The sequence below is a fragment of the Pundamilia nyererei genome, unplaced genomic scaffold (assembly GCF_000239375.1).
Source record: "Pundamilia nyererei isolate P.nyererei 1_Seehausen unplaced genomic scaffold, PunNye1.0 scaffold00057, whole genome shotgun sequence".
Lineage (NCBI taxonomy): Eukaryota > Metazoa > Chordata > Actinopteri > Cichliformes > Cichlidae > Pundamilia > Pundamilia nyererei.
Window position 1 is genome coordinate 2,177,483 of NW_005187458.1, and position 17,359 is coordinate 2,194,841.

Genomic DNA, 17,359 nt, shown 5'->3' on the forward strand with positions numbered 1-17,359 from the left:
TGTTTGATGTAAAATCATGAAAAACAAAAACCTGATACAACCTTGCATTGTCACAAAAACCTTTTTAATGAGAAAGTCATGGAAAACAGCATTCATAAGACAAGGAAAATCAGCTGTTAAACCCACTCACAGCAGCGATTGTGCAGTTCAGGCAGAAACAAGCCGGCTACAAGTACAAACAGTAGGTAAATAAACTTACCTTCGACGGCAAAGTTGATGTCACTGCTAGTCTGAGTTAGACTGAGTTAGTTTAATTAATTAAAAACTGCTTGATATGTCACATCTTTGACAGCAATTTTAGTCTGGGGTTAGAAAAACTATCTGCATTTCTATCTCTCCAGCCAAAAGAAAATACAAACCAACTTTTTAATTTACCTTGTCAGCTTGTCGGAGACAGTCTATGCGTCTCATTTTGCCTTTCTGGTCAGGGTTTGATAAGACACAACATGCAGCTTTCTTCCCGGTGATTGATAGGACAAAGTCTTCCCTGCATTCAGGTCTAATATCCTTTCTTAGCTTAGCCAAAAGACGACTGGCCCACTTCTGTTTCACCTAGGAACAGAATAAGAAACAGAAACTCTAACTGAATAAGTCAGCTTTGTTCTAGCATATTCTTAGTGGAATTGGGGAAGATGCAATATAATATGGGTATGATATAAAACATTGATTGCTAAATATAAAAATCAGACTACTGTAATTCATTATTATCAGGGTGTCCTAAAAACTCCCCAAACTCCCCACTGTCACCAGTAAGTGCTTGCTCATAGGGGGTCGTCTGATTGTTGTGATTTTTGTTTTCTGTTTTCTTTGTGTTATTGCAGGGTCTTTACCTTACAATATAAAGCACCTTGAGGCAACTGTTGTGTGATTTGGAATTAAAATTATTAGAATTTAAAAAGTTTAAAAAAAACTTTTTAAAATAAAAAAAGTAGTGCTTATTTCAGTTATCCAATATACTTATACCACCTCTGCCTTCTCCCCAAGTAGTTCATCTTTGACAGCTCTCTCTTCTTCTTTAGTCATCCTCTTCTCATGTTTTTTGAAGTACTTCCTTTTCCTGGCCTGGAGGTTAAACCACGTGTAGGCAAAGGCACGAACCTGGGGTAGCAGAGCCTCAATGAACGGATGGAACTCATCCTGGATGATAGAGACACACAGAACAGACTCAGCAATCAGTAACTAAACCACTAAAACTCAAACACAAAGAGTAGGACATGTAGCTTTGGATACTAACGATATACTGGTAACGAAACCCTTAACAATGAATCTGCTTCTTGAATATTTTGCCTACATTGTTTAGATTTGACTTGTGCATCAGCAGCAAGACAGAACACTGACATTTTACACATCTGGATAAGACGCACATACTAACAGTCTCTATGAAATATAATCTAATTTTATATGAAAAAATAAGGAATATGGTTTTCTGAGAAATTAAGTGTATCAGATGCAGACATATAAAACGTGCAGACATATAAAAAAAATGTTTAGAGATCCTCTTTCACATTAACAGAATGTAGCATTTGGGTACATTGCAACAGTCAGCCTACAGCAATATCCCAGAGCACAAGCAGCACACTTCACAGTAGAAGACTGCACTCTCCAAGTCATGTCAGTACCAGTACCAGATGACCAAGCCTATAGGTCTGATTCGTCTTTAATAGCCTTAGTGCTTTCTTTTCAATGTATCAGAGAGCAGTAATTATGTTTTTTTAAAGGTAAAAAAATAGATGTTTTCAGGAACAATGTAGCTGTTCCAAATCTTGATACAGTGGAAAAACAGGGTCAAAAAAGAGCATGCATGAGACTTGTGTGAAACAGCTCCACTGTTTTGAATGTAATCAGAATAAAAATAATTAACAAAAATAAAAATGAATAAAAATAATGGGACACCATGTGTCATTGTAACAGTGTATTTATGGCAATTTAGGAAAAAGCATAATAGCTCCACTTCAATTTAAATACTTAGAAAAACAATGTTTTCCATATCTACACATTTCAAAGCGATTCACTCTAAACTAATACAGACTTGTAGGGGTAACCATGTAACTCTTGGAAGGCACACAATGGTAAAAGTGGCCATTCATTCCAAATTTCTCTTTGATATTTGGGCTGACTGGGGCCCGATGAATGTAAAAACAAAGAATTACCAGATTTATTTTTTTTACCGGATTTTTGTTTCTAAGAGAAATGAGAGCCACATATGAGGATATTCATTTAAAATTTCGATAGAACAGTAGCAGTATAATGTCCTCGTAAGTGGATACCAGGCCCTTGTAGAGCTAAATTGAGTATTTTGGTCTAAATAACCCAAATGTCCACATATGTGGAGGTTAAATAAAAATTATAAATTGAGTTTCAGATCATTGAGTGAAAAAAGCTTTTTTTCCCCTTACAACCTAGCCAGACAAAGATTATCTGTGTGCCACATGCGGTCAATTAAATTTTACTTACAAATAACAACAATACTTGCCTCAAAGTGCTTTATATTGTAAGATAACGACCCTACAATAATACAAGAAAAAGAGAGAAAACCCCCAACAAGCTCTTTGTGGGAAAGAAAAACTCCCTTTAAACAGGAAGAAACCTTCAGCAGAAACAGCCTCAGGGATCTGACAGTGAGCAGATGAAGACAGGACAAAAACATGCGATGAAAGAGAGCCAGATATTACTAATAACTAATAATTAAATGCAGAGAGGTGTATGAACACACAGTGAGTGAAAAAAAGGTGACTGAAGAAGAAAAACTCAATTATTCATGGAAGCCCTCAGCAGCCTACATCTATTGCAGCATAACTACGGGAGGACTCAAGAGTCACCTGAACTATATCATTTAGCAAAAAGGAAAGTTTGAAGCCTGATCTTAAAAGTAGAGATAGTGTCTGTCTCCCAAATCCAAACTGGGAGCTGGCTCCAAAGAAGAGGTGCCTGAAAGCTGAAGGCTCTGCCTCCCATTCTACTTTTAAATACTCTAGGAACAAGTAAGCCTTCAGTCTATGAGAGAAGTGCTCTAAAGGGGTGATACGGTACTATAAGGTTTTTAAGATAAGATAAGGCCTGATTATTCAAGACCTTGTATCAATAACAGACAGTCCTAGTTTCAACTCATTATGTGAATAAAGCACACGTGTCCACAGAATCAATTTCTTCCATTCCAAACGATCCACCACTATGAGCAAGACAAGGGCTGTCAAAGGACATCAGGAAGAAAACTGTTGATGTGCACAAGGCTGGAATGAGCTACAAGAAACGTGGTGAAAAGATGACAGCTGCTGGTGCAATTCTTTGAAAATTGAAAAAATATCAAATCACTCAATTTGGAGTTTCATGGAAGATCTGGCCTCATGGGTGAGGATGACCATCAGGCATGGAAGAAAGCCCTGCAGTCAGATAAAACCAAAATCGAACTTTCTGACCTTAACGTGACCCACCACTTTTAGAGGAAGAGAAATGCTAAGCATGACCCGAGGAACACTAACCATTTTTGTGCTAAGAGTACGAGAAGACCAGCGGGAGAGACCTTTGAACAGGACCATGTACTATAGATTTTCGGACGAGAACCTTCTTCCCTCAGCCAGAACAGTTAAGATGGGTCATGGACCAGTCTTGACAATGACCAAAAACACACAAAAGGCTAAAGATGAAGCACACTAAAGTCATACCTCGGCCAGGCATAGCCTGTCTCTACACCTCAGTCCTATAGAAAATCTGTGGAGGAAGCTAAAGTTTCAAATTTCCAAGCAGCAGCCAAGAAACCTGAAAGATTTAGAGAGATTCTATAAAGTGGAGTCAGTTAAAATCCCTCCTAGGATGTCTGTAAACCTGGTGACCAATTACAAGAAACTTCGTACTGGTGTCTTTGCCAGCAACGTCTCAACCAAGTACTCAGTGAGTATTAGGCCTTTATAACTATACAGCATCAACAATATGGTCAGATCTTGGGGGTCCAGGGCTGGCAGCAAGGTCACTGCGTCCACCCAGCTGAATTCTGCTGATACATTAATTCCTACAATTTGATCATAAAAGACTTAAACACCACCACTGCCAATAAGTTACTGCAGTGCAAGCTCAGTTTAATTGTCTAATTCACAGTAGTTTAGTCCTTCTGCACCAATCGTAGTAACCAGCATGACTGAGGAGAACACTAAGCAGTTGACCCTAATGTGCACAGTTTGCACAGTACCAGCATGTCTCTTTGAAACTAAAAAGAGGTCATTTAATCTGGTGCGGCTAATTTCAAAGCATGACACCAATCAAAACATTTTTTTTAAAAAGGGAATATGTTGAGGATTTTGTGCGCTCACAAAGAGCTGTGTTGTGATTTAATTGATTTACTTCAGTACTTAGAGAAAATGTCTTTGTTGTCTGCCTCCTGCTTTGCCTATAAGGCAGATATTTTTGCACTTTTATAACTGAGTCTACATTTCACCTTGACTGTAGTTTGTATAAATCATTTTATCCTTTTTTTTTGTGCCTTTTTTGTATAGCAAAGTGACTTGATACCAAGGTATCATGTCTGTGAAAGTTCTCAGTGATACCTTGATACCAAGGCTTTCCTACATTCCTACCACAGTTGGTTCACATGGTCTTCTAGCGAGCCAAATGGTTTGCTGTAGTTAATCCAGTTTGCTCAAAGACAACACAAAGTTGCAAAGTTATTGCTATTATTAAATTCTAATTTATTGTTAGGTCCATGGGATTTTGGACACATTCAAGCTCACATTAATTTGACAAAAGTTACATTATTCCATGTCCATGTAAGTTCTCAATCATCCAGGTCATGGTAATCTAAGGAGTTTGGAAAGAATGGCGACTGGACTTTAAGTTTCTTGAAGATGTTTCACCTCCCATCTAAGAAGCTTCTTCAGTTCTAAAACCAAATGGTGCCGAGTCACAGGTATTTAAAACCTAGTGGGAGTTTCCCTTAAGAGGGTCATTAGACCAACTATTGATCATGTCCCTCATCACATGAGTCAAGGTGTCAAAAAGGGTGTGGGTTATTATTAGCAGAGGTTTCAGGTGAAACCATTGTGAGAACTTGTGAGATGTGAGTGGCGCCTGAGAAGGGATCTCAAAACTGGATTGTAGGTGGCAGACAGTTTGTGTCCTTAGCCACCTCCTCTGTTCAAGGATGGTCGTTCACAGTGGACAGAGATGGCTTCTTTCACTCCTCTTTCAAACCGACTGACATTGGCATCCTCGAATAAGTGACCTTTAACCTTTAGATGCAGGTGTAAAGCTCAGTCTTGTCCTGCCAAGGTGGCTCTTCTATGTTTTGCCATGCGTGTATGGAGTGGCTGTTTGGTTTCTCCTCACTGTACTGCAGTTTCGTCCTCAGGATGAACCAGTTTTTGTATGAAGTAGCTTAGGAGGTCATGCTTGTAGAAAATTCTCCTGAGTTTCTCTGATAAACCTGCTACATAAGGGATGACCATGTTGTTCTGTTTGTCCTTCTGATTCTCCCTAGTTGGTGTGTGACCTTCTTTCCAGTTCATCTTTGCTGATTTGATGAAAGTCCATTTAGGAAAACCAAATGTTTTAAGAGCTTTCTTTACATGTGTGTTCTTTTCTTTCCCTTCTGCGCACAGCACAGTCCAGAAATGGCAAACTATGACCTTTGTCTCTTCCCTGGTGAACTTTATGTTTTTATCCACTGAGTTGATGCGAGCAGTGAAGGATTCAACTTCTTGGGCAGTGGCTTGGTGCTGTCCTTTTGAAAGAACCAAGAGCTTTACTTTCTACTTCCTCCATGTGAAGGTTGACTACAATGGATGACAGTGGGAAGCCCATGACACATCCATGTTTTTGTCTGTATAAACCCTTGTTGTATTTAAAATATGCTGTGGTAAGGCCGAGATCTAACAGTTTGCACATTTGTTTGGGGGTAAAGCCGGTTCTGTTTTCTAAGGAGCTGTCTTGCTGTAGTCATTTCCTGACAGTTTCCACTGCCTCAGTTGTAGGTATGCAAGTAAAGAGTGAGACCACATCAAAGGACACTATGGTTTCATCCAGATCCAGTGTAAGTTTCTGGACCTTGATGGTGAAGTCAGAGTTTCTGATGTGATGGATATTAAATTTGAAAGGCAGTTTTAAAATTATTATTGAATTGACAAACAAAACAAAAGTTATGTAAACCTACATGGCCCCATGCAAAAAAATAATAATTACCCACTAAACCTAATAACTAGCTATGTCACCCTGGATAACAAAAACTGCAAATAAGCATTGCAATTACTCGCAATAACTCTTCCACATCACTATGGAAGAATTTGACCCACTCTTCTTCTGCAAAGACGAGTGGGTCAAGTGTTTTAATTCAGGCACATTAGACGGTTTTCCAGTACGAAAGGCCCGCTTAGGCTAATACCATCTCAATCTGATTTAAGCCTGGACTTTGACTAGGCCACTTTATTTTCACTCCATTTCATTTTGCTTTTTGAGCAACTTAGAAGTGAACTTGCTGGTGTGTGTGTTTTGGATCATTGTTCTGCTGCATAATTGTGCTTGACGATCAGGGCCTGAACTAATGGCTGTTCCTTCAAGATTTCCTTGTAGAGAGCAGAATTTACGGTTTCATCAAGTACAGCAAGTCGTTTAAGTCGTGAAGAAGCAAAGCAACCCCAGGCCGACACACTACCACCACCATCTTTGACTGTTGGTATGATGTTCTTATGTAAATGTACTGTGTTAGTTGGATGCAGTTAGTTGACTAAACAAAAATGGGGTTAGTTTCCTTGGATGTTTTACCTTCAGGGTTGGATACTCTGAGCTTAATTAACAATTTCCATTTTATGTGTACCATGATTGATGACATCACTACTATGCTGTCTACAACCTAGAATGACGAATTTGCAGTTTTCTAAATGATTTTGTTGTAAGCCCTACTGAACAGCTTATGATGTATTGTAATAATTTAACTTAATGTTGGCTGTTTGCAAGAAATAAAAATGAATTCATATTATGAGTTAAAAAAATTATAAAAACTTAATCCATCACTTAACCCAGCTGCCTTGGCAAACTCTAGGCTAATCTCCTACCTTCCTGTCATCTCAGAAATTCTTGAAACTATCTATAAAACTGAAAAACATGCTTACCGAGGCTGGATTATTGGAATTTGTTATTATAAGGCTGAAAAAGTTGTGTATTTCTTCATATTTCTCCAATAGTTGCATTGTTCCATAGTTTTACTGTTAAACCTGAAATTAAATTTGAAATCATTCTCCTCATATACAAGGTCTTGAATAATTAGATTGTATCTCATCTTAAAGACGTCACAGTGCCATATCACCCCATGAGAGCACTTCACTCTCGGACTGCAGGCTTACTTGTGGTTCCTAGAGTATTTAAAAGTAGAATGGGAGGCAGAGCCTTCAGCTTCGAGGACCCTCAGATAACCTCTCTACTTGTAAGATTAGGCTTAAAACTTTCCTTTTTGTTAAAGCATATAGTTAGGGATACTGGGTGTGTTGCCATGATGCACTGAGTGTTTCTTCTTCTTTTGACACGCACTATTCGTTTTTAAGCCACTTTGTATTTAATCATTAGTTATTATTAATCTCTGGATCTCTTCCACACTGTATCTTTTGTCCTGTCTTCTTCCCCTTCCAACCGGCCATGGCAGTTGGCTGCTCTTCCCTGAGCAGGGTTCTGGCAGTAGTTTCTTACTCTTAAAAGGGAGATTTTTCTTCCCACTTTCACTAAGTGCTTGTTCATAGGGGGTTGTGTTACTGTTGGTGTTTTCTCTTTACTTTTGTAGGATCTTTGCCTGGCAATACTAAGTACCTTTAGTACATAGCACTGTTTTTAGTGCTATGTAAATAAAATAAAACTGAATCTCTGTCTGATTTCCACACATAGCAGGCAGCATTAGACAGTGCAGCTTTATGGAAATATAGCATTTTTGAAGAGTTAGAAAAACCTCCTGCGTTTGTAGAGTGCATTGACTGGTCAGTAAAACTAGAAAGATGCTATGTAAAAAAGTATCACAATCCTTCCTGATTCCTTTTGTTTTTGCATATTTATCACAGTCACATATTTCACATCATCAAACAAATTTGAATATTAGACAAAGATAACCTGAGTAAATAAAAATTTTCATTTATTAAACAAAAAAGTTATCCAAACCTGTGCTATACAAAAAAGTAATTGCCCCCTAAACCTAGTAAGTGGTTGTGGCAGCATTCAGAAGTGAACTAGCCTGAAGTGAACTACTGGCCAGACATTCTCCTTCATGGATTTCTGGTAGAGAGCAGAATTTGCGGTTTCATCAACTGCAGCAAGCAGCAAAGCAACCAAAGGCCATAATACTACCATCACCATACCAACAGGCTTGTGCTGATATGAGGTTCTTTTTATGAAAGGCTGTTAGTTTTATGCCAAATAGTTTTCCAAAGGTCTTGGGGATCATCAAGGTTTTTGTCAAATGTGAGATGAGTCTTTGTGCTCTTTTTGGTCAGCAGTGGATTTCCCCTTGAAACTCTTCCATGCCATTTTTGTCAAGTCTCTTTGTTACTTACTATTCTTATCACGAAACCTGACCTTAACTGAGGTTATCTGTGATTAATCTTTTAATTTTATTTTATTTTTTTCAGAAAGCTAAGTTCAATTTCACTAACCACACTCAGGGCTGATTCTTCCAGACCTGCTGAATCAATAAGTCACTTAAATAGAACCTTTCTGAAAAAGTGTAGTAGGCTAAAAGAGCTCAAACACCAACACATCATGGCACAATCTAAACAAACAGATGGGAAACAAAGTCATTGACATCTAATAGTCTAGAAAGAGTTGCAAAGCCATTTCTAAAGATTAAACATGGAAAAAAAACACAAAAAACATCCTGCTGATCTCCAAGACCTTTGGGTAAATATTCTGTGGACTGATGGGACAAATGCTGAACTTCAGGGAAAGTTTGATTCCTATTACATCTGCCATAAAACTAACACGGCATTTCATAAAAACAACATCATACCGTGGTCAGACATGGTGTAGGTTTCGACTGTGTTTGGGTTTTGCAGCAGGAGAATAATCCAAAACACATCAACAAGCCCACCTGTGAACAGCTCAAAAAAGATGAAAAAAATGAAGGTTTTGAAGTTGTCTAGTCAAAGTCCAGAATCAAACCTGATTACGATGCTTTGGGAGTTTAAACAGGACGTTCATACTGAAAAACCTTCGCACTCATTGCTTCAAAAGGTGCCACAACCAGTTATTAGATTTAGGACACAATTTGTCTTTCACACAAACCCAGATAGATTAGGATAACTCTGTTTGCTTAATAAATGAAATCCTTGTTTAAAAAATGCATTGTGTATTTACTCAAGTTATCTTTGATAATCTGGAAGATGCAAATGTGAAAAATATGGAAAACACTAAGAATCAGGAAGCAGCAATTAAAATACAATTTTTTTTAACTTTGTTGTTAAAAAGGGTTTTTTTCCAGAAATGACACCACTGATATGTAAACTACTCTCGTCCACAGATACTGGGAAAACACTTGAGCACAGATACACACTTGCAGATGCACACACAAGTACATGTAGGCAGACAAATCTCAAAAAGTTACTGTAGAGAAACTGAAGTCTGTTAACCAGTAACTTCAATGCATTCCAGCTACAAACTCCATGTTAATTCCAGCCCCTGATCAGCAGGTTTGCTGCAGTCTGCAGGATTTGTTTCAGCCTTCGCATATGTGCCTGCTTTTGATCAAACACGAATTTATATTGCGACACTGTTTGATTGAAGATGTCAGTCACCAAACAGTTAGGGCACATATAACCAGGACTGTCAAATCAACAAAGGCTGTCTAGACTAAAGCTTCCTTTCAAAGTGGGAAAGCTTTCCTTTAACAGCTGAAGTGTAACAACTGTGGTGTAGTTTTACCTGAGACAGCGAGAGGGACGAAAACATCATTTTGACGAGATGGAGCTGAATCACAGCAGGCTGTGCGTTAACATAAACATTTAAATCCTCATAGCGTACTTATTTGTTTTTGGAGATATCTGTATGTTCTTCCATGTCGGGATTCAGTTAAGCAGCGATCCCTCTGGGCGGGAGAAAACGCTGCATTTCCTGGGCTGTTAAAATGGGCTTTTCCAAAGAATCCACATATGAGAGCGAACGACTGCTGTGTCAACTCCAGAAACGATCACACGCCAGAAAAGTTTCGGCCCCGGAAAAAAGGCCCCCCGGGGGAAAAAAAGAAAGTTGTTCGGAAAATATGGCCAGAGGTTTAACGGAACATGGGAGTTGTGTCATTTAGAGAGGGAAGGAGATGAGGGGGCGAAGAATAAAAGACAGAGCGCTGAAATGACGTTATGAATTCAGCCCATCCCAAACTATGAGCTTAAAGCTGCAGCTGCGCTCTCACTGCCCAGCTGCCCTATAACGCGCACAGCACTTTATCTCAATAACAGCTGCACCTCCGTCCTGCAGTCTTAAAAATCATGGATTCAAACTATGTGTTCAAAGTCCTGACCGACTGCATTCTAGTGAAATGGGAAGCATTAAAAACCTGACCAAGGTTTATATTATAATTGGATATCTCATCCACAAATCGGCACAATGGTTCCGCGATATACAGGCAAATGGTCAATTAGAGACACCAACACCGATAAGTGTCCTATTAATGTGTTAGTAATCCAACCACGTGCACCCAGAACCTTCTGCAACGTACCCCATCACCTTAATAGGTGTTCAGCAATATCATCAACAGGCACAGCATGTGTTTCACAGTATTTTCCTGCTTCTCAAACCATGTGAGTCATCCTGTCCTGTGGACACTTGGAAACATTTCATCACAGTAAAAGTGATTACTCAGAATAAGTTTGTTTGGCTTCACTCGACCCTCTAAGGTGACTGTTGACCAAACTTTCCAAACTGTGGCAGCAAGACTGAGTACTCTCAGGGTAGATAAACCTATTTCTGTTCCATTCGGCTTTAAATGTTGCACTGGTCTGCACATAGCACCTTTTAACCTTAGTGGTTAAACAAAGCACATTACAATGTTATTGTCCATTTTTCCACAATGAGACACAATAATGGTGGCAGAGCTGGCATGCAAGAGAATGGCATGTGATAGCATTGTTGTGCCTACAATTAAACTGTATCCCATATTTCCTGCAATTACTAAGTACTTTATATTGAATTGTATTGATAGTCATAATTATAAGTCAGGGTATTTACAAATGTTTTATATACACATTCAACCAACAATAAGTTCCACTTATAACCTATAATCATACATTTGTACTTTCATGATATATTTGTATAACACGCATGTACTTCCTTTTCTACTCAGAATACTTACTTTTGATATTTAAATATAGTTAGCTCATAAGGACTGGTTTTATTCGTGTGGTACACAGTTTACAGTAGTCGTTTTCAACACTGGATTTACAAGATGTGAATACCTTCACATAAAGTCCCAAGACACAAGAGTCGTGTACTGTGTGAGCAGGGGCATGCCATCTCAGTCGGTTGAATAGGCTAAAGCTTTTCCTCAGGCAGACATTCCTCTGGGTCATGTACCGCATTTAGAGGGACTGATGAGGGGCAGCATCTGACTCTTTTCTACTCTTGACCGGATTCTCGGATGTTTGCTCACTTTGCAAGTTGAACATGACTCTTTGAGTGTTTCCAACTGATGTGGTTCAGGAGGACTGCCTCCACTAACTGTATTTTTTCTCCCTCTTTCAGGCAGCTCTCTGACTGGGCTGTAAGCCGGGGCAGGAGGCCCTCTATCGGCCTGTCATTCTAACTCAGCCCGCTGGCTCTAACTGCGGCCATTTTCTGCTGACTAACACAAATGCCCAGAAACATCCACACATCCACAGCCGAGAGGAGGAGGCGGAGGAGGAGGCTTGAGCTGAACTTCAACTTGGCCTTCCACCGTCCCGCGTGACGAGTGGAGCGGTGGCGGAGGGCCTGCTGCTGCACGCGCTTCAACAAAGCCCCTAGCTCAACAACTTTCACCCCCTACTCCACACCTGATACGCACACAGCAGGGCATATTTTCCGCTTAATCGGTCGAAGTCAGGGCCCGGAACCCATAGCCTGTGGGAAGAAGCTTGTGTAACGCTAATACGCCACGTTCAAAACTTCATTCAAAATTACAACAGTTAAAATAGTTTTTGTTTTATCGCTGGCCTAACTAACATTCCCTGTGTAACATGAAATCATTTCGTGTCTAAATACATTTTTGGCAAATTCGGTGCGCATAAAATACTCAGAAAGAGCTTTACGGCAACGAAATTTCCACTTTCATAATCGTAATTGCTGCTGGCTTCCGCCTTGCACTCAGCGTTTGATGGAAAACGTCAGCTGGATAAAAGGGCAACCCGACAGGCAAAGTTAAGATTTTATTGAAGGGTGGGCTTTAACGTGTATCATATGTGTGCCGAATTTAAGGATGGGCCCTGACAGTTCAACCTTGTTCCCACTTATGTTTTGACTGCGTGTATATTTGTTGTCATGCGCAGGACAATTTATTTTGCCATATTTTGAATGTGATTTAGCGGGCAGAATCTCTCCAGGAAAACGCCAGGGATCGGACCGTGTTCAAATGCTGAAACAAACTAAAATAAAAAATGAGAAATACAGACGCAGGCTTGCTGACATTAGGACGGAACTATCGCACCGCTTTCTGCTCCACTTTCAGCTGCGTAGCCTGCGTTACTCAGTCAACTCCTCGCATTGCGTCTTTTTCGGAAAACACGAAACAGCACACCAGTGGGAAGGGACACACTGCTACATTGTTGTACCGGAACAGGTTTTGTCCTACCATGTCGAAGCTGAGCCGCCACCGGGGAAAGTTAAAGCTGATATCAGTGCCTGCCCATCTCGCGCTGTCGTTCGTTACCATTCCATATTCATGTCTACCATTGTGCGCGTGCCAGCTGGAGTATAACCGCGGTGCTCGAGACCAGAAACGTCCCGCGTCAAGCTTCGGGCTCCACGGCAATAACCCCCCCACCACACACACACGCGCGCGCACGCACACATACACACACACCGCCTGGAAGGCTGCGGCAGAACAGACCAGTGTTACATTAACCTTCCACCTGTCTTCTGTTCAGCGTTCTCCTCGCTTCTGTCTTCCTCATATTAGCTCTTCTTCCTGATACTGTGAAACGTTTTATTCCTTCCTTTAGTTTTTTTTTTCACTTTTTCCTTTCTCACTTTGTTTGACTGCTTTGTCTTCATGTCTCTTCACCCTTTTTCTAAGATCGTAGATGAGCAGATTCAGTCCTTAGAGAGAATTAAGGGTGAGCCTTCATCTACAGTAGTCAGAAATCCTTTGCTTTATAAAGTCTAAATATTCACTTTCTGCCAAGGTTTGAGCTTCATTTGTCTTTGTTTTTTCCTTGGGACACACTCCATAAAGTGAAATGCAGTGTTTTGAGACCAGAGCTGTGATTTTATTATTAAATTAAAAGCTGAACAATTAATGAATCCATCTGCTGTTCCTGCTGTTCGACAGTTCCAATTAAACTACATAAACAGTGGTAACAATGTAAGCTTGTGAAGATTTAACTGTGATCAGACAAGGCTCTCGTGTCTGTGGCATGGTATCTTATGTTTTGACCTCTATGGATTCAGTCAATCTATTGCTGGTACTAAAAAACGCAAAAAAAAAAAAAAAAAATCGGAATCTTTTGGTACAACGTGCCATATTTTATTCCTGTTAATGTTTGCCTTTGTTTAGCATTCACTAAAAATAATAAATTAGTAATAATGCACATAGTAACGTGTTACTTTGTGGAATCTGTATGTAGACTGAGGAGATATACATATAGAAAGCATCAAAGTACTGATAGATCTGCTGCTGGTCACCAGATGTCAGATTTCCCATCTGGGTCCCGACAGTGTGCCTTTCTGGATGAGCAACAATACGGACCAGTCATTAATAATCAATCTATAACTTCACATTAAGCAGTCTGTGTGAACTGAATAACCACTAACAGCAAAACCAAAGCATTTCCCAAAGTGGGATGAATAAAGTATTCCTTTTATCTTTATTATTAATTCAAAGCATCTTTCATGTACTTTTTTTTGAAAAGAATGCATAATGATTTCAGCTCATTCATTCAGTCATGAATGCAATTTATCATAGAAAGCACTAATGCTAAACTTCCACTAACATGCATATTTCTCAAGTTTACAACACATTTGTTGCACACATGAATTAATGTTTCTTTTACATTCTTTAATAATTATCCAAATATGTATTATGTGATGGATACATGAATTTACATAAATAAACTTAGAGGCATGTAACTGCCTTTAAAGAGACATTTTGCTGGTTTGCAGAACGGTTGTGGATCCTAGCCCTCTTAGGCTCTTCCTGTGTCCGCATGGGTTTTCTCCAGTTTCCTCTGGTTTCCTCCCACAGTCCAAAGGAATGCATGTTAGGTTAATTTGTTACCAGTTAGTCTGGCTTCTTGTGTAAGGTGCTCTAAATGGTCAGGAAAACTAGAAATGTGTCATGCACATCATGCCACATCATGTGGTTTGCCTGTTTCGTCAGCATTCGGGTTCTTCTTCCAGGTTCCCTGTTACAACGTAACCCTTAAAACTTGGATCTCTAAAGGTTTTATCTTTATGAAGCTACCTCTAAGCACAAAACGTGGGCTGGGAGGTGACATTGGAAGCCTGCAATGAAAAGTTGGTTTTTGGTTTGCAGTTTCTTATTTGAGTAAGTGGTATCATAAATAAATTGCCCAACACAAATTGGCTGGGTGACTGGCTCTCTGATAATATTTTTGCTCCTTACAAATGAGAGAAAACTGTTTAGGCTGACCTTTTACAACACAACTAATATATTTTATCTAGGTGACTGACAATGCGACTCGTCAGGGAAGCAAACTGTGTTATCAGTAAAGAAAAGAAAGAAAGGAGATGGAGAGGAAGTGAAGTGAGGCAAATAAATTGTTAAAACAAAATGCAACTAACAAGTTTAGGTATGAACAGAAGTTAAATACAGGGACCCAGCGTCAGATGCGAAACGTATCCATCATCATCATAACCCAGCACAAATGAACACCATGAAACCCATCACTCAGAGAGAGTGAAACAGCATTAGTTCCATCTCCAAACCATATGACACAAGGTGAGCTCAGATAGTGGCAACTAAAGATAATCCCAAGCAATCATTTGAATCAACAGCAGGGCAAATTTTTGAAGAAGCCAGTGTGTTGGATTTGAATCCCCTGGCTGACTGAGGCCTTTCTGTGTGGAGTTTGTATGTTCTCCCCATGCCTATGTGTGTTCTCTGGTTTTCTCCCACACTTCATGCATACATGGGTTAGAGTGAGGCTGAGGAATGAAGGTTAAAATGTCGTAACATTTTAAACCGTGCAGACTTGAAGATATATATATATTTATTACATGGGGTATATGACCAGTAATTACTGGCTACTCTAATGGCCAGACTGTTGTGTACATTACAAGAAGGAAACACAGAGTGCTTATGTATAGGACTCAGAGTTCTATGCAGCTGTCTATAATGGATACATGCATTTTGATCCTCTTTGAGTCTACTGAGTCTCATCTATGGTAACACATGGTGAGACATCACTTTGTAAACTGTAAAACTGCAACACTATGAAATATTATGCCGATCTATAGCATCTTATACTCCTATACTCATAATACCCTGTACTGCTGAAATGTATTCATACATTTTAGTACATCACAATAACACATATTTTTGTGAAGTGTTGTCTTTGCACATCTTATGCATATTTCATGGTTCTTATTTTCGTCATCACTTTACAAACTGTTGAACTACATAATTTAAAGCATATTTAAAATATTCTTTGCAGATTTTATATTCTTTTCTCTTGTAGCTTTACTATATATCTTTTCTAATATGTTCTTTGACAATGTTTGCTCTCACTTTCCTATTTTTCATGTTTTTTGCCTTATTATTCAGAATCAGAAACAGAATATTTTATTAATCTCCAAGGAAATTATGATTGATTAAGTCAACAGTCGAAGACAAATTCCTTTTAGAATTGTCTTCAGTTGTCAGTAGAGACTCTGTAAGCTTCAAACAGCATCCACGTTAGGATCTGCTTTGTGTTTAAATAACTGATCTTCCCTATTGGACCAAACAGGTATCATTATACATGAGTGTGTCCTAGAAAGAAAAAAAAAGAATAGTTGCTGACTCAGCTCACTCCAATCTGCATAGTGCCCCCTGCTGGAGGCATACATGTTCACTCACACAGATGCATAAACTCTCTGCCTGAAGGTCTTTTTACATGCGCAACTTAAAAGTTGGTCATAGTGCTGAAATATGAATAGTAGTAACACAAAGCAGAGAGGAAAGGTAATCTTTGCATAATCCCTAGCAGTTTATAATTTCATGGAGTCAGCAGACAAAATGAGATGTTTTGGCCGCAGGCTGGATCTGCATGACTGCAGAGTGAGCAGGCACAGAATTGCAAATGGGTATGATTGGACTTAATTGTCTGCCCAGTATCACACTTGATGCCCAGTATCTTTTCTTGCTGTACGTCTTTTATGCCCCCCCTATCTTTTTTTGTGTGTTTGTGTTGCTGCTAGAGGGCAGTGTTTACCTTTTCACTGTAAATCAAAGCAGCTGTGCTTTTTAGTGGGCACACTCTCCATCTAACCTTCTGGAGCTGTGTTTAGGAAGGCTATCTAATGCCTCTCTTAGCATCCAGGGGACAGATGTTGGGGAATTCATTATCTGCTTTAAGACCGCTCAGCTGGACTTTCAGCGCCCAGAACCTCAGTTTTAGTCCAGCATGTTGGACAGCTACTATCAGCACTTTTTTTCTGTAAATGTCAGGTAAGCTATAAACATGTAGAAATCCTAGATGACTCCCTCAAAGTACAAACCGCAACAATGAGAAGACAAGTGTTGTTAGAGATCAACTTTTAAGCAAACAAGCTTGGTTGATAGTGGTGGTTTAGGGTTAAAGGTCATTGTCACCACCTATAAGATCATACCAGGACCCTACAGAAGTTGCACTGCCTGTCCAACTCCTCCAGGTTGGCAGTATGTACCATTGACAGAAGGTTTGCTGTGTCTTTCAGCACAGTCTCAAGAGCATGGAGGATATTCTGGGACATAGGCATACATGCGACAGATATGAAAGGGGTATAGAGCATGTGTGGAGAATGTTATGTTGCCTGTAACATCGTTCAGTATGAGCGATTTGGTGATGAGTCAGTCATGGTCTAGGGAGGAAATATCCAATGGACGGACGAAAAGACCTCCACAGGATAGGCCAGTGGTTTTCAAACTCCATTGCGGTTTATTTCACACCTCAAACATTTAGTAAACAATTAAGCAAATACAAGTAATCGTCAATAAATTACAGGTAGTAAT

At 39.5% G+C, this 17,359-nt stretch overlaps 1 protein-coding gene across 2 annotated transcripts in view; it reads right to left on the reverse strand.

The window, feature by feature from the left end:
• Positions 1-13,029, reverse strand: part of nfic (nuclear factor I/C) — a 28,655-nt gene extending 15,626 nt beyond the window's left edge. Inside the window, exons 1-3 of one of the 2 annotated variants that reach the window (XM_005734254.1) lie at positions 12,779-13,029; positions 967-1,137; positions 376-552 (exon numbers count right to left, since the gene is read on the reverse strand). In XM_005734254.1, the coding sequence (XP_005734311.1) occupies positions 376-552; positions 967-1,137; positions 12,779-12,859 (429 nt within the window). In that variant the 5' untranslated portion in view covers positions 12,860-13,029. Of the gene's footprint in view, positions 1-375; positions 553-966; positions 1,138-9,879; positions 10,141-12,778 lie in introns of those variants that run through there. The other variant, XM_005734255.1, reaches the window with a different exon arrangement.
• Positions 13,030-17,359: the final 4,330 nt, after the last annotated feature.